Source organism: Rhinoderma darwinii, chromosome 1, assembly GCF_050947455.1.
Source record: "Rhinoderma darwinii isolate aRhiDar2 chromosome 1, aRhiDar2.hap1, whole genome shotgun sequence".
In the NCBI taxonomy this organism is placed as follows: Eukaryota; Metazoa; Chordata; class Amphibia; order Anura; family Rhinodermatidae; genus Rhinoderma; species Rhinoderma darwinii.
Genome location: NC_134687.1, coordinates 367,362,584 through 367,378,278, shown reverse-complemented (window position 1 = coordinate 367,378,278; position 15,695 = coordinate 367,362,584). Strand labels below are relative to the sequence as shown.

General features: G+C 39.4%; 1 protein-coding gene across 1 annotated transcript; it reads left to right on the top strand.

Moving 5' to 3' along the window:
• Window positions 1-281: 281 nt before the first annotated feature.
• KCNV2 (potassium voltage-gated channel modifier subfamily V member 2) lies at window positions 282-14,520 on the top strand. The gene is made up of 2 exons (XM_075852015.1): window positions 282-1,724; window positions 14,242-14,520. Exons 1-2 carry the CDS (start codon window positions 282-284, stop codon window positions 14,518-14,520), a joined length of 1,722 nt encoding a protein of 573 aa, XP_075708130.1.
• Window positions 14,521-15,695: the final 1,175 nt, after the last annotated feature.

Below are 15,695 nucleotides of genomic sequence, written 5' to 3'. Positions count from 1 at the left end.
ATGAAAATTTCCAGTGAATTGGCCATCTGTCCGTAGTTTTCCTTGTACTTCATGTGCTTAGCGTTCAACTGAATGCTGTAAGTTTTAGTCTGAATAGGATAATAACCTGAAAATCCCTTGTTAAGTATTGAAATCTTCTTTGTCAGCAGGACTTAAAACTGTCAGTGACACATACAGCAGATAATGCTTTGCTATTGTTTTGTACAATGGCCATGGGATCTGCTTACATACATGTACTCTGTAACAGAAAGGCAACCATAACTTCTGTTCCTTCTATATGAATGATGAACATGTTTCTACAAAGGACATATGCTTCTAAACAAGAAATGCTACACTACAGGCAAAGGACTAGGGCTCCACCGCTATCATTCTTCAGAGATGGATCTGGAAGACCCCGAGGAGATGAGGATAGATTTAGATTCGGTAGAGAGTCCTCCAGCTATCAGTATACCTCCGAGAGCAATTATATTTACTACATTGAAGATGAAGATGATGATTTAGAGGAGCTGAAATGGGCTGAAAAAGAAGAGAAACGTTTGGATGGATGGAAAAAGCAATTCATTTCAACACTTGACTGTGGATACTCTGAAGATGAAGATATACGCCTGTTCTCACCCTCTTTTTATGGAAGAACCCGAAATAATTTGCTGCACATCAACGTTGGTGGTACAAGTTATTATATATCCTACATGGTAGCTGCTAGTTATCCCAAGACTCGTATAGGTCGCTTGGCTACATATACTGACCGTCAGCGCAAACTAGACCTATGTGATGATTACAATCCAATTGAAGATGTCTATTTCTTTGACCGTGATCCAGCTATATTCCATCATATCTATAACTTCTATCGCACTGGTGTGTTATGGGTAAGGGATGAAATGTGTCCCCGCAGCTTCCTGGAGGAAATTAATTATTGGGGAGTAAGAGTAAAGCACACTCCCCGCTGCTGCCGCATATCATTTGAAGAAAGACAAGATGAGCTGAATGAACAGCTAAAGATCCAAAGAGAGCTCAGAGCAGAAATGGAAACAGAAGAGAATGAAGAGCTTTTTAGAGGCATGCTTTATGGACCCCTGAGACGCCGTATTTGGAACTTGATGGAGAAACCCTTCTCTTCTATTACAGCCAAAGCCATGGCAGTGGCATCCAGCTTCTTTGTTCTTATTTCTGTGGTGGCAATGACCCTTAATACGGTTGAGGATATGCAATACAAAAATTCTGCTGGGATTGCGAATGGTAGACCTTACTTGGAACATGTGGAAACCTTATGCATAGCATTTTTTACATTGGAGTATGTGCTTCGTATTATCTCAACACCAGATATACAGCGATTTGTTCGTAGTGTTCTTAATGCTGTAGACATGATAGCAATACTGCCACTGTATTTGCAATTGTTCCTTGAGACATTTTCTGGGGAAGACCAAAGTGGTAATAGATCCAGTCATGAACATGAGATAGAGGCTGTAGGACGTGTTGGAAAAGTTGGACAAGTCCTTAGGATAATGAGACTAATGCGCATATTCCGCATCCTTAAGTTGGCACGTCATTCCACAGGGCTTAGAGCTTTTGGATTTACCCTTCGTCAATGCTACCAACAAGTGGGATGTCTGTTGCTCTTTATTGCTATGGGGATTTTCTCATTTTCTGCCATGGTTTATACTGTCGAACATGATGTCTCTGGAACTAACTTCACCAGTATTCCTCATGCCTGGTGGTGGGCAGCAGTAAGTGTTGTGCTTCAGATTACATATTTTTTAGAGTTTACTATTTTTACAATATTTTTCAACAGATTTATAAATTATGCATAATTGATATATATTTTTTTACATATTTTATCATTTTTTTTTTACATATATTTACTCAGTATGATGGTTGTTTGTGTGGGTGGTCACTAATGTCAAAAGCATCACTAAACATACTATTACTTCCTTATAAACATCTTCTGTTTTGGAGAATTCTTTGTAAAAAAAACCTGTATTTGAATGAATCGTCTTTCTTGTATTTTACATCAAAGGGTTTGTCGCAGCACACACAACCCTTTTTTATATGGAACTTGCCATATGTGTCCTGGCCATCAGCTGATTTTGCCAGGGGAAGCTGCTGTCATCCAGAAATGTGGTATTACATGGCTGGCTCAAGTCCTCCAGAGCGAGAGCCACTGCTTGTTAGCGGCTCTCCGCTCTGGATCATAGAGGGTCACCCTGCTCTATGACGTCCATATGCCCTAACAGTGATAATACCTTTAACTGAATATTTAAATATAAATTTAGGCTTTTATTCAGTAGTTATTTAGGAAAAGGTATGAGTGAACATGTAAACTTTTCCAGAAGATAATCAAAGTAAAACCAAATCTTGAACTTATATAGACATATTACAACTATGGGTTAAATGTTCAGCACAACTGAAAAGACAGACCTACGAAAACAGGTTACAAATGCAAACGCTTAATTGAAAAAATGATTGTTGTTTTTTTAACACATATAGTAAAAAACATGAAAATTAGGAGTAAGAAATACTTAAGCAAGTCAAACTGCAAGCCAACACTATATAAGTTGTTCCCATAAACAAAAGTCATTAATAAATCTGTCACAGTCAGAAATCAATAATAATAAAAAAACATCTTACTAGTGTAGATAATATTCCCTTTAACCTTGTCCTCTTCACAATACAGTCAAGGACTGTGAAATTACCAACTTTTAGTTTTTTTGTACATTCGATATCCCGGCAGGCTGATTTTATCTGTAGATATCAAAATCTAAAATCTCTAGGGGGACTATATTCCTGTAACAGGTGCATCAATTTCTTACAGTTTACCCAGAGTCTTCACATCATCTCACATGTCAGATACTTAGAAAACAGGGAAAGAGAAAGATTTTCTCCAGACTCAACTAACTGAGGAAAGCTATTATAATTGTGAGTCCATCGAGAACAAATTCCTATGGAAAAGGTGAGAATTACTGTCCCAGAAATACTGTATCTGTGAGGCAAAGTAACACATTCTAAAATTTGGCAAATTGGCGTAGCGTATATAGCGTATACAGCCTATTTGTAATGCCATGTAATACATAGAGCGGGCTGCCCTGCTTGCTATGCCAAACAGCAACACACTATGCTCTCCCAGCATTGAAGACCTGGATGCGTCCAAAAAGTAGTAAATATAATGCAAGTAACCATGGAAAATATATGGGGTATTGGTAGAAATTTTTTGGCCAGAAGAACGCAAGCTCGCAATCCTCATCACGGATCCCCACACTTGCGAGTCCCTAACTGGAACTTTACGTTCCAAACTTGAATCTACACCACAGAAAAAAGTGGGACATAGAATAAGATTATAAACACAAAAAAAGGCCATACTCACAAATTGGGCAGGTATAATCCCAGCAGGACGCAGCCAGGTCAAAAATGCTGCTGAAGGAAAGTGCTCAGGTGTGTTAAATAATAATAGCCACTCCCACTAGACTTGAGGGGAGTCCATCGCTACCCGGAGCTTTGCCACCAGGCAGCTGATGTACTGCTATACGTATTTTATCAAGTGAAATCTGTGCATCCAACGGGGAGCATTGTTGAGCAACTATTCTAGGAAGATCTAGTTTAAGCAAAAATCTATCCAATTCATGTATAGGATAGTTTGATCTAGATGTATGTAGTCCCGAGTAGTTTTTCTCAAACACGTTCACTACCGCCATCTTGTCAATTATAATTTGACCTGTAGAACTTTTAATAGCTTCAATGTTGTTTGGTGTTGTTTTTACCATATTTGCTTACATTTTTCCTGTCCTTGACCCTTTAATGTAGAGTTCCTGATTTAATAAAGAGATTGTTCTCTGTGACTCTCTCTTACAATCAACAATATTTAGCATTTCCTCAAAACCTCTCCTATTTTCGATTGTAGGATTCCGAATAAAGATCTTTTCACACTTATCAAGTTTATTATTGAGCTCAATTTTCCTTTTCCTTTCATTGATATTATGTAGTTTCATTTTTTTCCAAAAGAATGCTTCTAAAAAATGCTTTGAAAGCATCCCACCATACATAAGAAGCGGTTCAGTCAATATTACAATCAAAAAATTCCTGTATCTGTCTATTCAAGTCGTCACAATCTTAACCCCTTCCCGCTGCAGCCCTTTTTCAGATTTTCATTTTCGTTTTTTCCTCCCCACATTCCAAAAGCCATAACGTCTTTATTTTTCCGTCAATATAGTCCTATGAGGGCTTGATTTTTGCAGGACGAGTTGTAGTTTTTCGTAGCACCATTTATTTTGCCATATAATGTACTAGGAAACAGGAAAAAAATTATTTGTGGGGTAGAAAATGAAAAAAACAGCGATTCCTCCATGGTTTTTTGCGCGCCGTTTTTACGGAATTCACTGTGAAATTAAAACAACATGTTAACTTTGTTCTCTGGATCAATACGACTACGGTGATACCAAATATATATAGTTTTTTCTATATTTTACTACTTTTACAAGTAAAAATCTAAGTGTAAAAAAGAAAATTTATTTTGTGTCGCCAAATTACGAGAGCCACAACTTTTTTATTTTTCCGTCGATTAAGTGGTATGAGGGCTTGTGTTTTGCGGGATAAGCTGTAGTTTTTAATAATACTATTTTGGTATAAATGCGACGGTTTGATCACTTTTTATTTAATTTTTTTCTGGGAGATTAGGTGACCAAAAAATAGAGATTCTGTGGTTTACAATTTTTTTTTTTTACGGCGTTCACCGTGCGGGTTAAATAATGATATATTGTAATAGTTCAGATTTTTACGGACGCGGTGATACCAATTATGTTTATTTATATATTTTTTTTACTATGCTCTAGGGGGGAAATGGGAAAAGGGGGGTTTTTTGAACTTTTAATATTTTTTATTTTTTTTACACAAAAAAAACTTTATTGAACTCATTTTTACTTTTTTTATTAGTCCCCCTAGGGGACTTCAACCAGCGATCGTTAGATCGCTTGCACGATATACTGCAATACTAATGTATTGCAGCATATCATGATTCTGACAGGCATGTATATACTGTCGCCCCTCCCCCCCCCCCCGCGATTGCGTTGTGGGGGGCGCGAAGAGCTGTTAGAGGGGGTTGCCCCTCTTTCTAATGATTTAAATGCTGCGGTCTCTGTTGACCGCGTCATTTAACGAGTTAAACTAGCGGGATCGCCCTCGAGCGCGATGCCGCTAGTTACTCTGAGGTGTCGGCTGTAACAAACAGCCGACACCGCCATCGTATGAAGCGAGTTCACTCCGTGAGCCCGCTTCATACTTCCCCTACCCGACTTTGGCGTATGGATACGGCAAATGTCGGGAAGGGGTTAAATAGAGTTAGTCAAAAAGTATTAAACTTGTAAAATTTAGGGATATCGAAATCTCCAATCTTTATGGAAAATCTCAACGTATTATGAACTGAGAGCCCTCGGGTAGTATAGTCTATTCTAGATATAGGTCGTATCGTTAAATCATTGCATAGTAACAGATCTATGAGATAAAGTCCCATATGACTTCGAATAACATGAATATTGCCTTCTATTTGGATATCGTCATCGCCATATATCTATCCAGCCTAGGGTATGTCTTGATCCGTGGATATGTGGACCAACTAGCCGCACCGCCATAGTGGAGTAGCAGCTGGCCAAACAACAGTGTACCAAGTCTATACAAAGTTGAAGCACCTGTATTAGTTCAGACAGTAGCAGCAGCTTAGGCACAGATGGAACTTTGACGGCAGCTGATGCAAAACGTGGCGGAAGGTACCAGGCATGGCAGATGACACCAGACGTGGTGTATGACAGCAGGCGTAGCAGATTGCACAACACGACTCCAACACTAGAAAGGGCACAGGAACAAACACAGCATGGGATACAGAATACAGGTAGCAGGGCACGGGAACGCTGGGAACAGGATACGACTAAGGGACCATTTGCAAGACTAACATGGGAAAACACAACATCGCTCAGACAAGGAGAGAAAGGGCAGGGCCCTTTTTATAGTCCAGGGTGATCTGGAGATAATTAGTAATTCTTTACATGTGCGCGTGCTGGCCCTTTAAGACCGGGAACGAGCTCAAGCGCACAGCCTAGTGGTCACTGCAGGGCAGGACAGCCGCTTGTGCTGTCGTCTCTGGGGAGGGAGATGTCGGCATGATGAGAGGGGTCTACGGTCGCGGCCGTCAGCAGGTAAGGGAAGGCCGTGGTCCGAGACCGCGGCCGTTACAGGGTATCAATAAGTCTAGCCAACGACGAACAACCAGACTTAATATCAATATTCTCTGACCTTCTATCCAATTTAAAGTTTACTACAGAATTAAAGTCTCCAAATATCAGCACGGGACCTGATGTACAATCTAATACAAATGAGTTCAAAGTGACTAAAATATCATGGGCAAATGGAGGTGGGATATACAGTTAGGTCCAGAATTATTTGGACAAAGACACAAGTTTTGGCATTTTAGCTGTGTACCGAAACATATTGAATATACAGTTATATAATCCATATGGGCTTAAAGTGCAGACTCTCAGCTTTAATTTGAGGGTATTCACATCCTAATTTGAGGAAGGGTTTAGGAATTACAGCTCTGTAATATGTAGTTGCCTCTTTTTCAATGGACCAAGGGTAATTGGACAATTATCTCAAATGCTATTTAATGGGCTGCATGGGCTATTCCCTCGTTAATCCATCATCAATTAATCATATGCATTTGGAAGCTGTTGCTGTGAACCCACAACATGAGGTCAAAGGAGCTCTCAATGCAAGTGAAACAGACCATCGTTAGGCTAAAAAAAAAGAAGAAATCCATCAGATTGATAGCACAAATGTTAGTAGTGGCCAAATCAACAGTTTGGTACATTCTTGGGAAAAAAAAGACAGTGCACTGGTGATCTCGTGAACTCCAAAAGGCCTGGGAGTCCACGGAAGACAGCAGTGGTGGATGATTGCAGAAGCCTTTCCATGGTGAAGAAAAACTCCCTCACAACATCTACCCAAGTGAATAACACTCTCCTGGAAGTAGGTGTATCAGTATCTAAGTCTACCATGAAGAGAAGACTTCATGAAAGCAAACACAAAGGGTTCACCACAGGGTGCAAACCATTAATCAGCCTCAAAAATAGAACGGCCAGATTAGACTTTGCCAAACAACATCTAAAGAAGCCGCCCAGTTCTGGAACAGCATTCTTTGGACATATGAAATGAAGATCAACCTGTACCAGAATGATGGGAGGAAGAAAGTATAGAGAAGACTTGGTCCAAAGCACACCACATCCTCTGTAAAACATGGTGGAGGCAGTGTGATGGCATGGGCATGCATGGCTGCCAAAGGCACTGGGTCACTAGTGTTTATTGATGATGTGACTGGAGACGGAAGCAGCCGGATGAATTCTTAAGTGTTCAGGGATATACTTTCTACTCAGATTCACCCAAATGCAGCAAGGTTGATTGGACGTTGCTTCGCAGTACAAATGGACAATGACGCGAAACATACTGCGAAAGCAACCCAGGAGTTTTTTAAGGCAAAGAAGTGGAATATTCTGCAATAGCCAAGTCAATCACCAGATCTCAACCCGATCGAGCATGCATTTCACTTACTTAAGCCCTTCCCGTCACAGCCACTTTTGAACTAAATGACAGAGCCCCATTTTTAAATGCTGACATGTGTCAATTTATGTGGTAATAACTTTGGAATGCTTTCACCTGGCCAAGCGATTCTGAGATTGTTTTCTCGTGGCAAATTGTACTTTATGTCAGGGTAAAATTTGGTCGATAAATTCATTGTTTATTTGTGAAAAACACCAAAATGTGGAGAAAAATTGCAAAAATTAGCATTTTTCTAAATTTGAATGTACCTGCTTGTAAGAGAGATAGTAATACCACACAAAATATTTACTAGTTAACATTTCCCATATGTCTACTTTATGTTGCCATCATGTTTTGAACATCCTTTTATTTTTCTAGGACATTTCAAGGCTTAGAACTTTAGCAGCAATCTCACATTTTTTACGAATTTCAAAAGGCCATTTTTTCCGGGACCAGTTTAGTTGTGAAGTGGCTTTGAGAGTCTTGTATATTAGAAACCCCCAATAAGTCACCCCATTTTAAAAACTGCACCCCTCAAAGTGTTCAAAACATCATTTAGAAAGTTTCTTAACCCTTTATAATTTTATTTTTCTAGGACATTACAAGGCTTATAAGCTTAGCAGCAATTTCTCACATTTTCAGTATAGTAGTGTGTTGTTACATGCTGGCATACTACAGTAAGCACATTATCTTTCTGTTTCTTCGTTTCACACTATCCTTGCAATAAAAGTTGAAGTATGGGCATCGCTCCTGAGTCAATGAATTGCTGGGAGAGAGTTTAGCTGCCTGTCAACTTATGCCCCTCTCACACATAAGGAGAACAGAACATATTTAACATTGCATATAGTTTCTGGCTAACATGGTACTACACTATTTTTTACTGTCAATGTCAAATGTCAATGTCAAAAGCCTATTTTTATAGGGTCCAGTTTAGATAGAAGCTTTGAGGGGCCTATATTTTGGGAAACCCCCATAAATCACCCCATTTTAACAACTGCACCCTCAAAGTTTTCAAAACAGCATTTAGAAAGTTTCTTAACCCTTTAGGCATTTCACAGGAATGAAAGCAAAGTGGAGGGGAAATTTACAAAATTCATTTTTTTTTTTTTGCAAAAATTCCATTTGAATCCATTTTTTTTGTAACACAGAAGGTTTTACCAGAGAAATGCAACTAGTGCGCTACTGGACTGAATTTTGCTGGATTGGTTTCTCTGCATCATGTCACATTTGCAAAGCCCCTAATGTACCAGTACAGTGGTATCTACCCAAAAGTGACTCCATTTGGCAAACTACACCAAATGAGGAATTCATCTAGGGGTGTAGTGAGCATTTTGACCCCACATGTGTCTCATAGATTGTATTGGAAATGGGCAGTTAAAATGAAAAATTTTATCTTTTTCCTATAAGTCGTAGCTGTAGTTCAAAATTTTTCATTTTCTTAACAAATAAAAGAGAAAAAGCACCCAAACATTTGTAAAGCAACTTCTTCAGAGTAAGGAAGTACCCCATATATGTGGTCATAAACTGCTGTTTGGATACACGGCAGGACTCAGAAGAGAAGGAGCACCATTGGGAGCACAGATTTTGCTGGATTGATTCCTGGGCGACATGTTGCATTTACAAAGCCCCTGAGGTACCAGTACAGTGAAAATCCCTGAAATGTGACTCCATTTGGTAAACTACACCCCTTGAGGAATTAATCTAGGGGTGTAGTGAGCATTTTGACCCCACAGGTTTTTGCTAAATTTTCTAGAATGGAGATGTGAAAATAAAAAAAATATTATTTTTTTTCCAATAAGATGTAATTCAAAATTTTGCATTTTCACAAGGACTATAGGAGAAAAGTACCTTAATGTTTGTAAAGCATTTTCTCCCGAATACAGCAATACCCCATATGTGATCACAAACTGTTATTTAGACACACGGCAGGACTCAGTAGGGAAGGAGCGCTATTTGACTTTTTGAGCGCATATTTTGCTAAATTGGTTTCTGGGTGCCATGTCGCATGTGCAAAGCTTCCTGAGGTACCAGTACAGTAGAAATTTCCCAATGTGACCCCATTTTTTGGCACTTCACCCCTTTAAGGAATTAAATTAGGGTTGTAGTGAATATTTTGACCCCACAGGAGTTTTATAGACTTTATTAGGATTGGGCCATGAAAATGTTAATCTAAATTTTTTCTAATAATATGTTGTTTTAGCTCCAAATTTTTCATTTCTACAAGGAATACAGGAGAAAATACACCCCAAAATTTGTCACACAATTTTCCCCGAGTAAGACAATACCCCATATGTGGTCGTAAACTGCTAATTAGACACACAGCAAAGCTATAAAGGGAAGAAGCGCCATTTGGTTTTTGGAGTTGAGATTTTACAAGATGAGTTTTTTTACACCATGTTGCATTGAGCTAAGGTACCAGTACAGTGGAAAGCCCTGAAAAATTTCCCCATTTTGGAAACTACATCCCTCAAGGAATTCATCTAGAAGTGTAGTGAGCATTTTGACCCCACAAGTGTTTTGCAAAAATTAGCATTTCTAGCAATGTTCTGTTTTTGTTTTTTTACAGTGTTCACCGTGCAGTATAAACAACATGTTAACTTGATTCTGTGGGTCGATACGATTACAGCGATACCAAATTTATATTGTTTTTTTTTTTTTACGTTTTACTACTTTCCCACAATAAAAATCCTCTTTTTAAAAAAAAAATCATGTTTTATGTCACCATTTTCTGATAGCCATAACTTTTTTATTTTTCAGTTGATAACGCTGTGGGAGGGCTCTTTTTTTTTGCATGACAAACCGTAGTTTCTATTGGTACCATTTTGGGGTACTTGTGACTGGTCACTTTTTAATTAAAAAAAAAATTGAGACAGGATGACCAAAAAAAGAAATGCTGTCAGTGTTTTTTATTTACATTTTTTCCGATGTTCATCTTGCAGTAAAAATAACATGATATTTTTATAGTTCAGGCAGTTCCGAATGCGGTGATACCTATTATGTATATATTTTTTTATTTTTTTACAATTATAAAGGACTTGATCAGGGAAACAGGGCGATTATTGTTTTTATTACTTAAAAGTTTTTATTTATTTTTCTTAAACATTTTTTAACACGCAGTGTTCGTTTACACGATGCGTACAATTCCGCTGCGGAGCATAGGCTGCGGAGCGGAATTTGGTGTCCGCAGCATGCTCTGTCTGTTGCGGAGCAGTGGCGGACTGGTTGCGGACTCATGGTGGAATTTCTCCATTGACTTCAATGGAGAGTCAAAATTCCGCAATGAAGTCCGCAGATCTTATGTGTGCTGCGGAGCGTATTGTTTTTACTACCATGACATTTCTTCATTCTGGCTGGACCTATGTATTTCTAGGTCTACAGCCAGACTGAGGAAGTCAATGGGGCTCCCGTAATGACGGGAGCGTTGCTAGGAGACGTCTGTAAATAGTCACTGTCCAGGGTGCTGAAAGAGTTACGCGATCGGCAGTAACTGTTTCTGCACCCGGGACAGTGACTACCGATCTCAATATACATGTATCTGTAAAAAAAAATATAAGTTCATACTTACCGAGAACTCCCTGCGTCTGTCTACAGTCCGGCCTCCCAGGATGACGTTTCAGTGTAAGTGACGGCTGCAGCCAATCACAGGCCAAGCACAGGCTGCAGCGGTCACATGGACTGGAGCGTCATCCAGGGAGGTCGGGCCGGATGCCGAAAGAGGGACGCGTCACCAAGACAACGGGCGGTAAGTATGAATTTCTTTGACTTTCACTAGGGAAAGTGCTGTCCCTTCTCTCTATCCTGCACTGAATAGGGAGAAGAGAAGCACTTTTCCTGCAGTCCGCAGCGGCCAGTCCGCATCAATTTTCTGCACATTTTGTGCAGATCCGCTGCAGAATCTGCAACGCAGATTCTGTGCGGCATTGATGCGGACAGTTGCGGAGGAATTCCGCCATGTGTGGTCATGCCCTTACTAGGGGACTTGAAGATCTGATCTTCTGATCCCCAGTACAATACACTGCACTACTTATGTATTTACTTATGTAGTGCAGTGTATTGTAACTGTCATTCTTCAACTGACAGTTAAGCCTATTAGGACCTGCCTTGGGCAGGACCTAATAGGCTTCCGTACCTGGCTAACCAGGAAACCGTTGCGGGGGCGCGGGTGGGTACAGAGGAAGCCCCCTCTCTCTGTCAACTACTTAGACTGCTGCATTTAAAGGGTTAAACGGCAGGGATCAGCGGTAACTGCATTGCAGCGGGATGTCAGATGTATATTACAGCTGACACATGCTGAAGATGAAGCGAGCACAGCTTTGAGCAAAAAAAGAGGCAGTATGCTTTTGAGGTGTTTCCTTTGTTTTGGCACCACAAGACCTCTTCTAACCTGACATGGTGCCTAAAATATAATCTAATATACAAAAAATGCCCCAAAATCCAATAGGTGCTCCTTTGGCCTGTGTTTCAGTCCAGTAGCACACTAGGGTCACATGTGTGATTTATGGGGGTTTCCTAAAATATAGGCCCCTTTAAAGCTACTTCAGAACTAAACTGGACCCTATAAATATAGGCTTCTGAAATTTTCTTGAAAATGTGAGAAATTGCTGCTAAACTTATAAGCCTTGTAACATCCTAGAAAAATAAAATGATGTTAAAACAAATGATGCCAACATAAAGTAGACATATGAGAAATGTTAACTAGCAACTATTTTGGGTGGTATTACTATCTGTCATACAAGCAGATACATTCAAATTTAGAAAAATGCTAATTTTTTGAATTTTTTTAATTTTTTTTGAATTTTTCTAAAAATGTTGGTGTTATTCACAAATAAGCAATGAATTTATCGACCAAATTTTACCCCAGACAAAGTACAATTTGTCACGAGAAAACAATTTCAGAATCGCTTGGATAGGTGAAAGCATTCCAAAGTTATTACCACATAAAGGGACACGTCAGATTTTAAAAATGGGGTTCTGTCATTTAGTCCAAAAGTGGCTGCGACGGGAAGGGGTTATTCATCCATGTCAATGCTATGTTTTTTCAAGTGCTTGAAAAAGGCCCTGTGACAGGACTGAAACGTAGCATTGATATGGATGAATAAACAACTTTTTCTACGTCGCACTATTGCTGGAGTGCTGCGATTCTTTCGCTTTTATCGATCGATCTATCTATCTATCTATCTATCTATCTATCTATCTAGTAGTTAATCCAAACAAAATTTCAGCCGCACAGCCTTTCCAATCGTATGTGGGTGCCAGCCCGCCCAGGTCAGGGCTAACAGACCTGTTGTAGTAAGATCCAAAAATCAGGCAGCACTCCAAGATATAAGCAAAGTAGAAAAAGGCCCCTGCGTTGAGCTGAAATGTCGTGTGTTCTATGTACCAATAAAGCACCTTTTTCTACTTTGCTAATATCTTGGAGTGCTGCCTGATTTTTGGATCTATCTATCTATCTATCTATCTATCTATCTAGTGGTTTGTGCTTTCATTGCTTTCAATTATTTTGTTGTTCATTTTAGGCCTTTGTTTTTTGTTTGTTTTTTAAATTGAAATACATTTATTTAGTGATAAAAATCACTTTTGTAATTTACATTTACCTTTAAAAAAAAAACACCATTTCACTTATACAGCTGTGAGCGATTTTCTTCTCAGTCAAAGAGGATCCATAAAAGGTGTCCATAGCCTTTAAACAAACTGTTTATCAACTTTGATCAGTTGACAACTGGTTTCTAGTAATATCCAGGGTGCCGTACACGTAGTGCTTTTTCCATGCGGTCGAGAACCACACACGGTTTTGCTTCAGATTGCCACCGTTTTGCAAAGCAGTTCTCAATTACAGGTGAACCACATAAAAACCATGTGCTTCATCTAATTCTGCTGTGCAGTAAAACAACACAGCAATTTGTGGTCCGGTTTTTGTCGCTCAATTCTCAGCTGCATTGTGTATGGGCACCCTTACACTGCTATTCATTTTAAGCCCTTTTCATATTTTACTCTTTTACACGTCTACATTGTTTCAGTTATCCTTAGGGTATGTGCACACGATAACTGGCTTTTACGTCTGAAATTACAGACTGTTTTCAGGAGAAAACAGCTCCGTAGTTTCAGACGTAATTGCTCGTCCTGTATGAGATCAGAAAAACATAGTAGCTTCCTTCCAGAAAGCATACCACTCTGGTTTATGGGTTCTGTCTGATATTCGCTTGAATGCGGCCTAGCTTGCAATAGCAGACACAGTCCACATACAAGAGTGGCACTGTTTTTTTCTTATCTCCTATAAGGCTGGGTTCACACTAGCACATTAACGTCCGTAATGGATGGACGTATTTCGGCCGGAAGTCCCGGACCGAACTCAGTGCAGGGAGCCGGGCTCCTAGCATCATAGTTATGTACGATGCTAGGAGTCCCTGCCTCTCTGCAGGACAACTGTCCCGTACTGTAATCATGTTTTCAGTATGGGACAGTAGTTCCACGGAGAGGCAGGGACTCCTAGCATCATACATAACTATGATGCTAGGAGCCTGGCTCCCTGCACTGAGTTCGGTCCGGGACTTCCGGCAGAAATACGTCCGTCCATTACGGACGTTAATGTGCTCGTGTGAACCCAGCCTCACTCTTTAATGACTACAAACAACACAAAACACTTATTAACCATTTGTTTTTTGTTTACAGGTCAGCATCTCTACTGTAGGATATGGAGACACCTACCCAGAAACCCATCTTGGCAGGCTGTTTGCTTTCTTATGCATCGCTTTTGGGATTATTCTAAATGGGATGCCCATTTCTATTCTGTATAATAAATTTTCAGATTATTATAGTAAACTAAAATCCTATGAATATACCACCATCCGAAAGAAAAGAGGAAAAGTTAATTTTACTGGTCGAGCAATGAATAAGATGTCAGAAATGTATTCAGGGGGTCCCACACAATATCTCCCAGGACACCACTAACAATGCCATGTTCTGGAAATACAAAAAAAAAGTCTCTGCATATTCTAAATTCTAAAAGATAATACAAAAAAATTTGCTGACCTTGAGTTTAAACTATTACAAGTTAGTAAAATGTTCAAACATTAATATGCTTGCCGCACCTTCTCAACACGGGTATTCCCCAATATAAGTGTTTTTATGTATTTATCTATTGGACATATTCCAAAATGGTATGCAGTGGCATTTGTCATCCATAGGCTTCCATGTTAAAAAAAAATATACCGCACGGATAAGTTTTTTTTTTCCCCATTGGCCAAATATATATTAAAGTACAGCAGGTTACACTTTCCTAAGGCTACCAATGTATACCTGCCCTCACCACTCTTTTGGCTTCTGTTGGATCCATAGAGGTCTATGAACCCGTTCAGAGTAAAGGCTGGGAGCATTTACTGGCGCATACACCAAATGTAAACACCAAACAAGGTGTGAACAAAGTCTTAGAACACAGCCTTGTGTTGCCCGATTATTGGTCCATTCTTGAGTTTGACACCAGTTTCTAGAAAATATTGCCAAATCCTTCTTAGTTAAAGCACATTCCCAATAAGCTGGATGAAAAATATTCTTGGTATCTGTCATGTGGTCTATAATAAAAATGCTCTACTTTTTAAAAATTCTTTTGTCTTTTTTCAATTTGCCTTTTACACATATACAGCAGCGGTCTGGCTAGAACTTTTAGTTTCACAACAGCAACAGTAGAAAGTCATAGCTTGCATTAAAGAATAAGGTTGGATAAGGCTATATAGAAGAGAAGATTTGGAGCAGAGACCTCTGTGACTACCCTATTCATCTGAAGGGGGTTTGCAGAAATCATCGTACATTATGCATCCCTATTCAGACACATGGAACTAATTTATAGTTGCAGAAATTTCTCCAACAAATCTGCCACATGTGAACATACCCTTAGCTTCTATCAAGCCGGAGTTTGACCTTAAAATCGATAAGAATCCTCTATCATTTCGACTATGCTAAAAAAGCGGAAACCTTACGGAATGGAGACAAACAGAAATGGAAGCGTTAGCATTGAAATCAATGGTAATGTAAATGAAAAGCTATGGTTTCTGTTTGGTTTCCGTTCATGGGTTCCCTTGACGGAAAGGTCTGACGGAACCCATGAACGGAGTCCTGACGCAGATGTG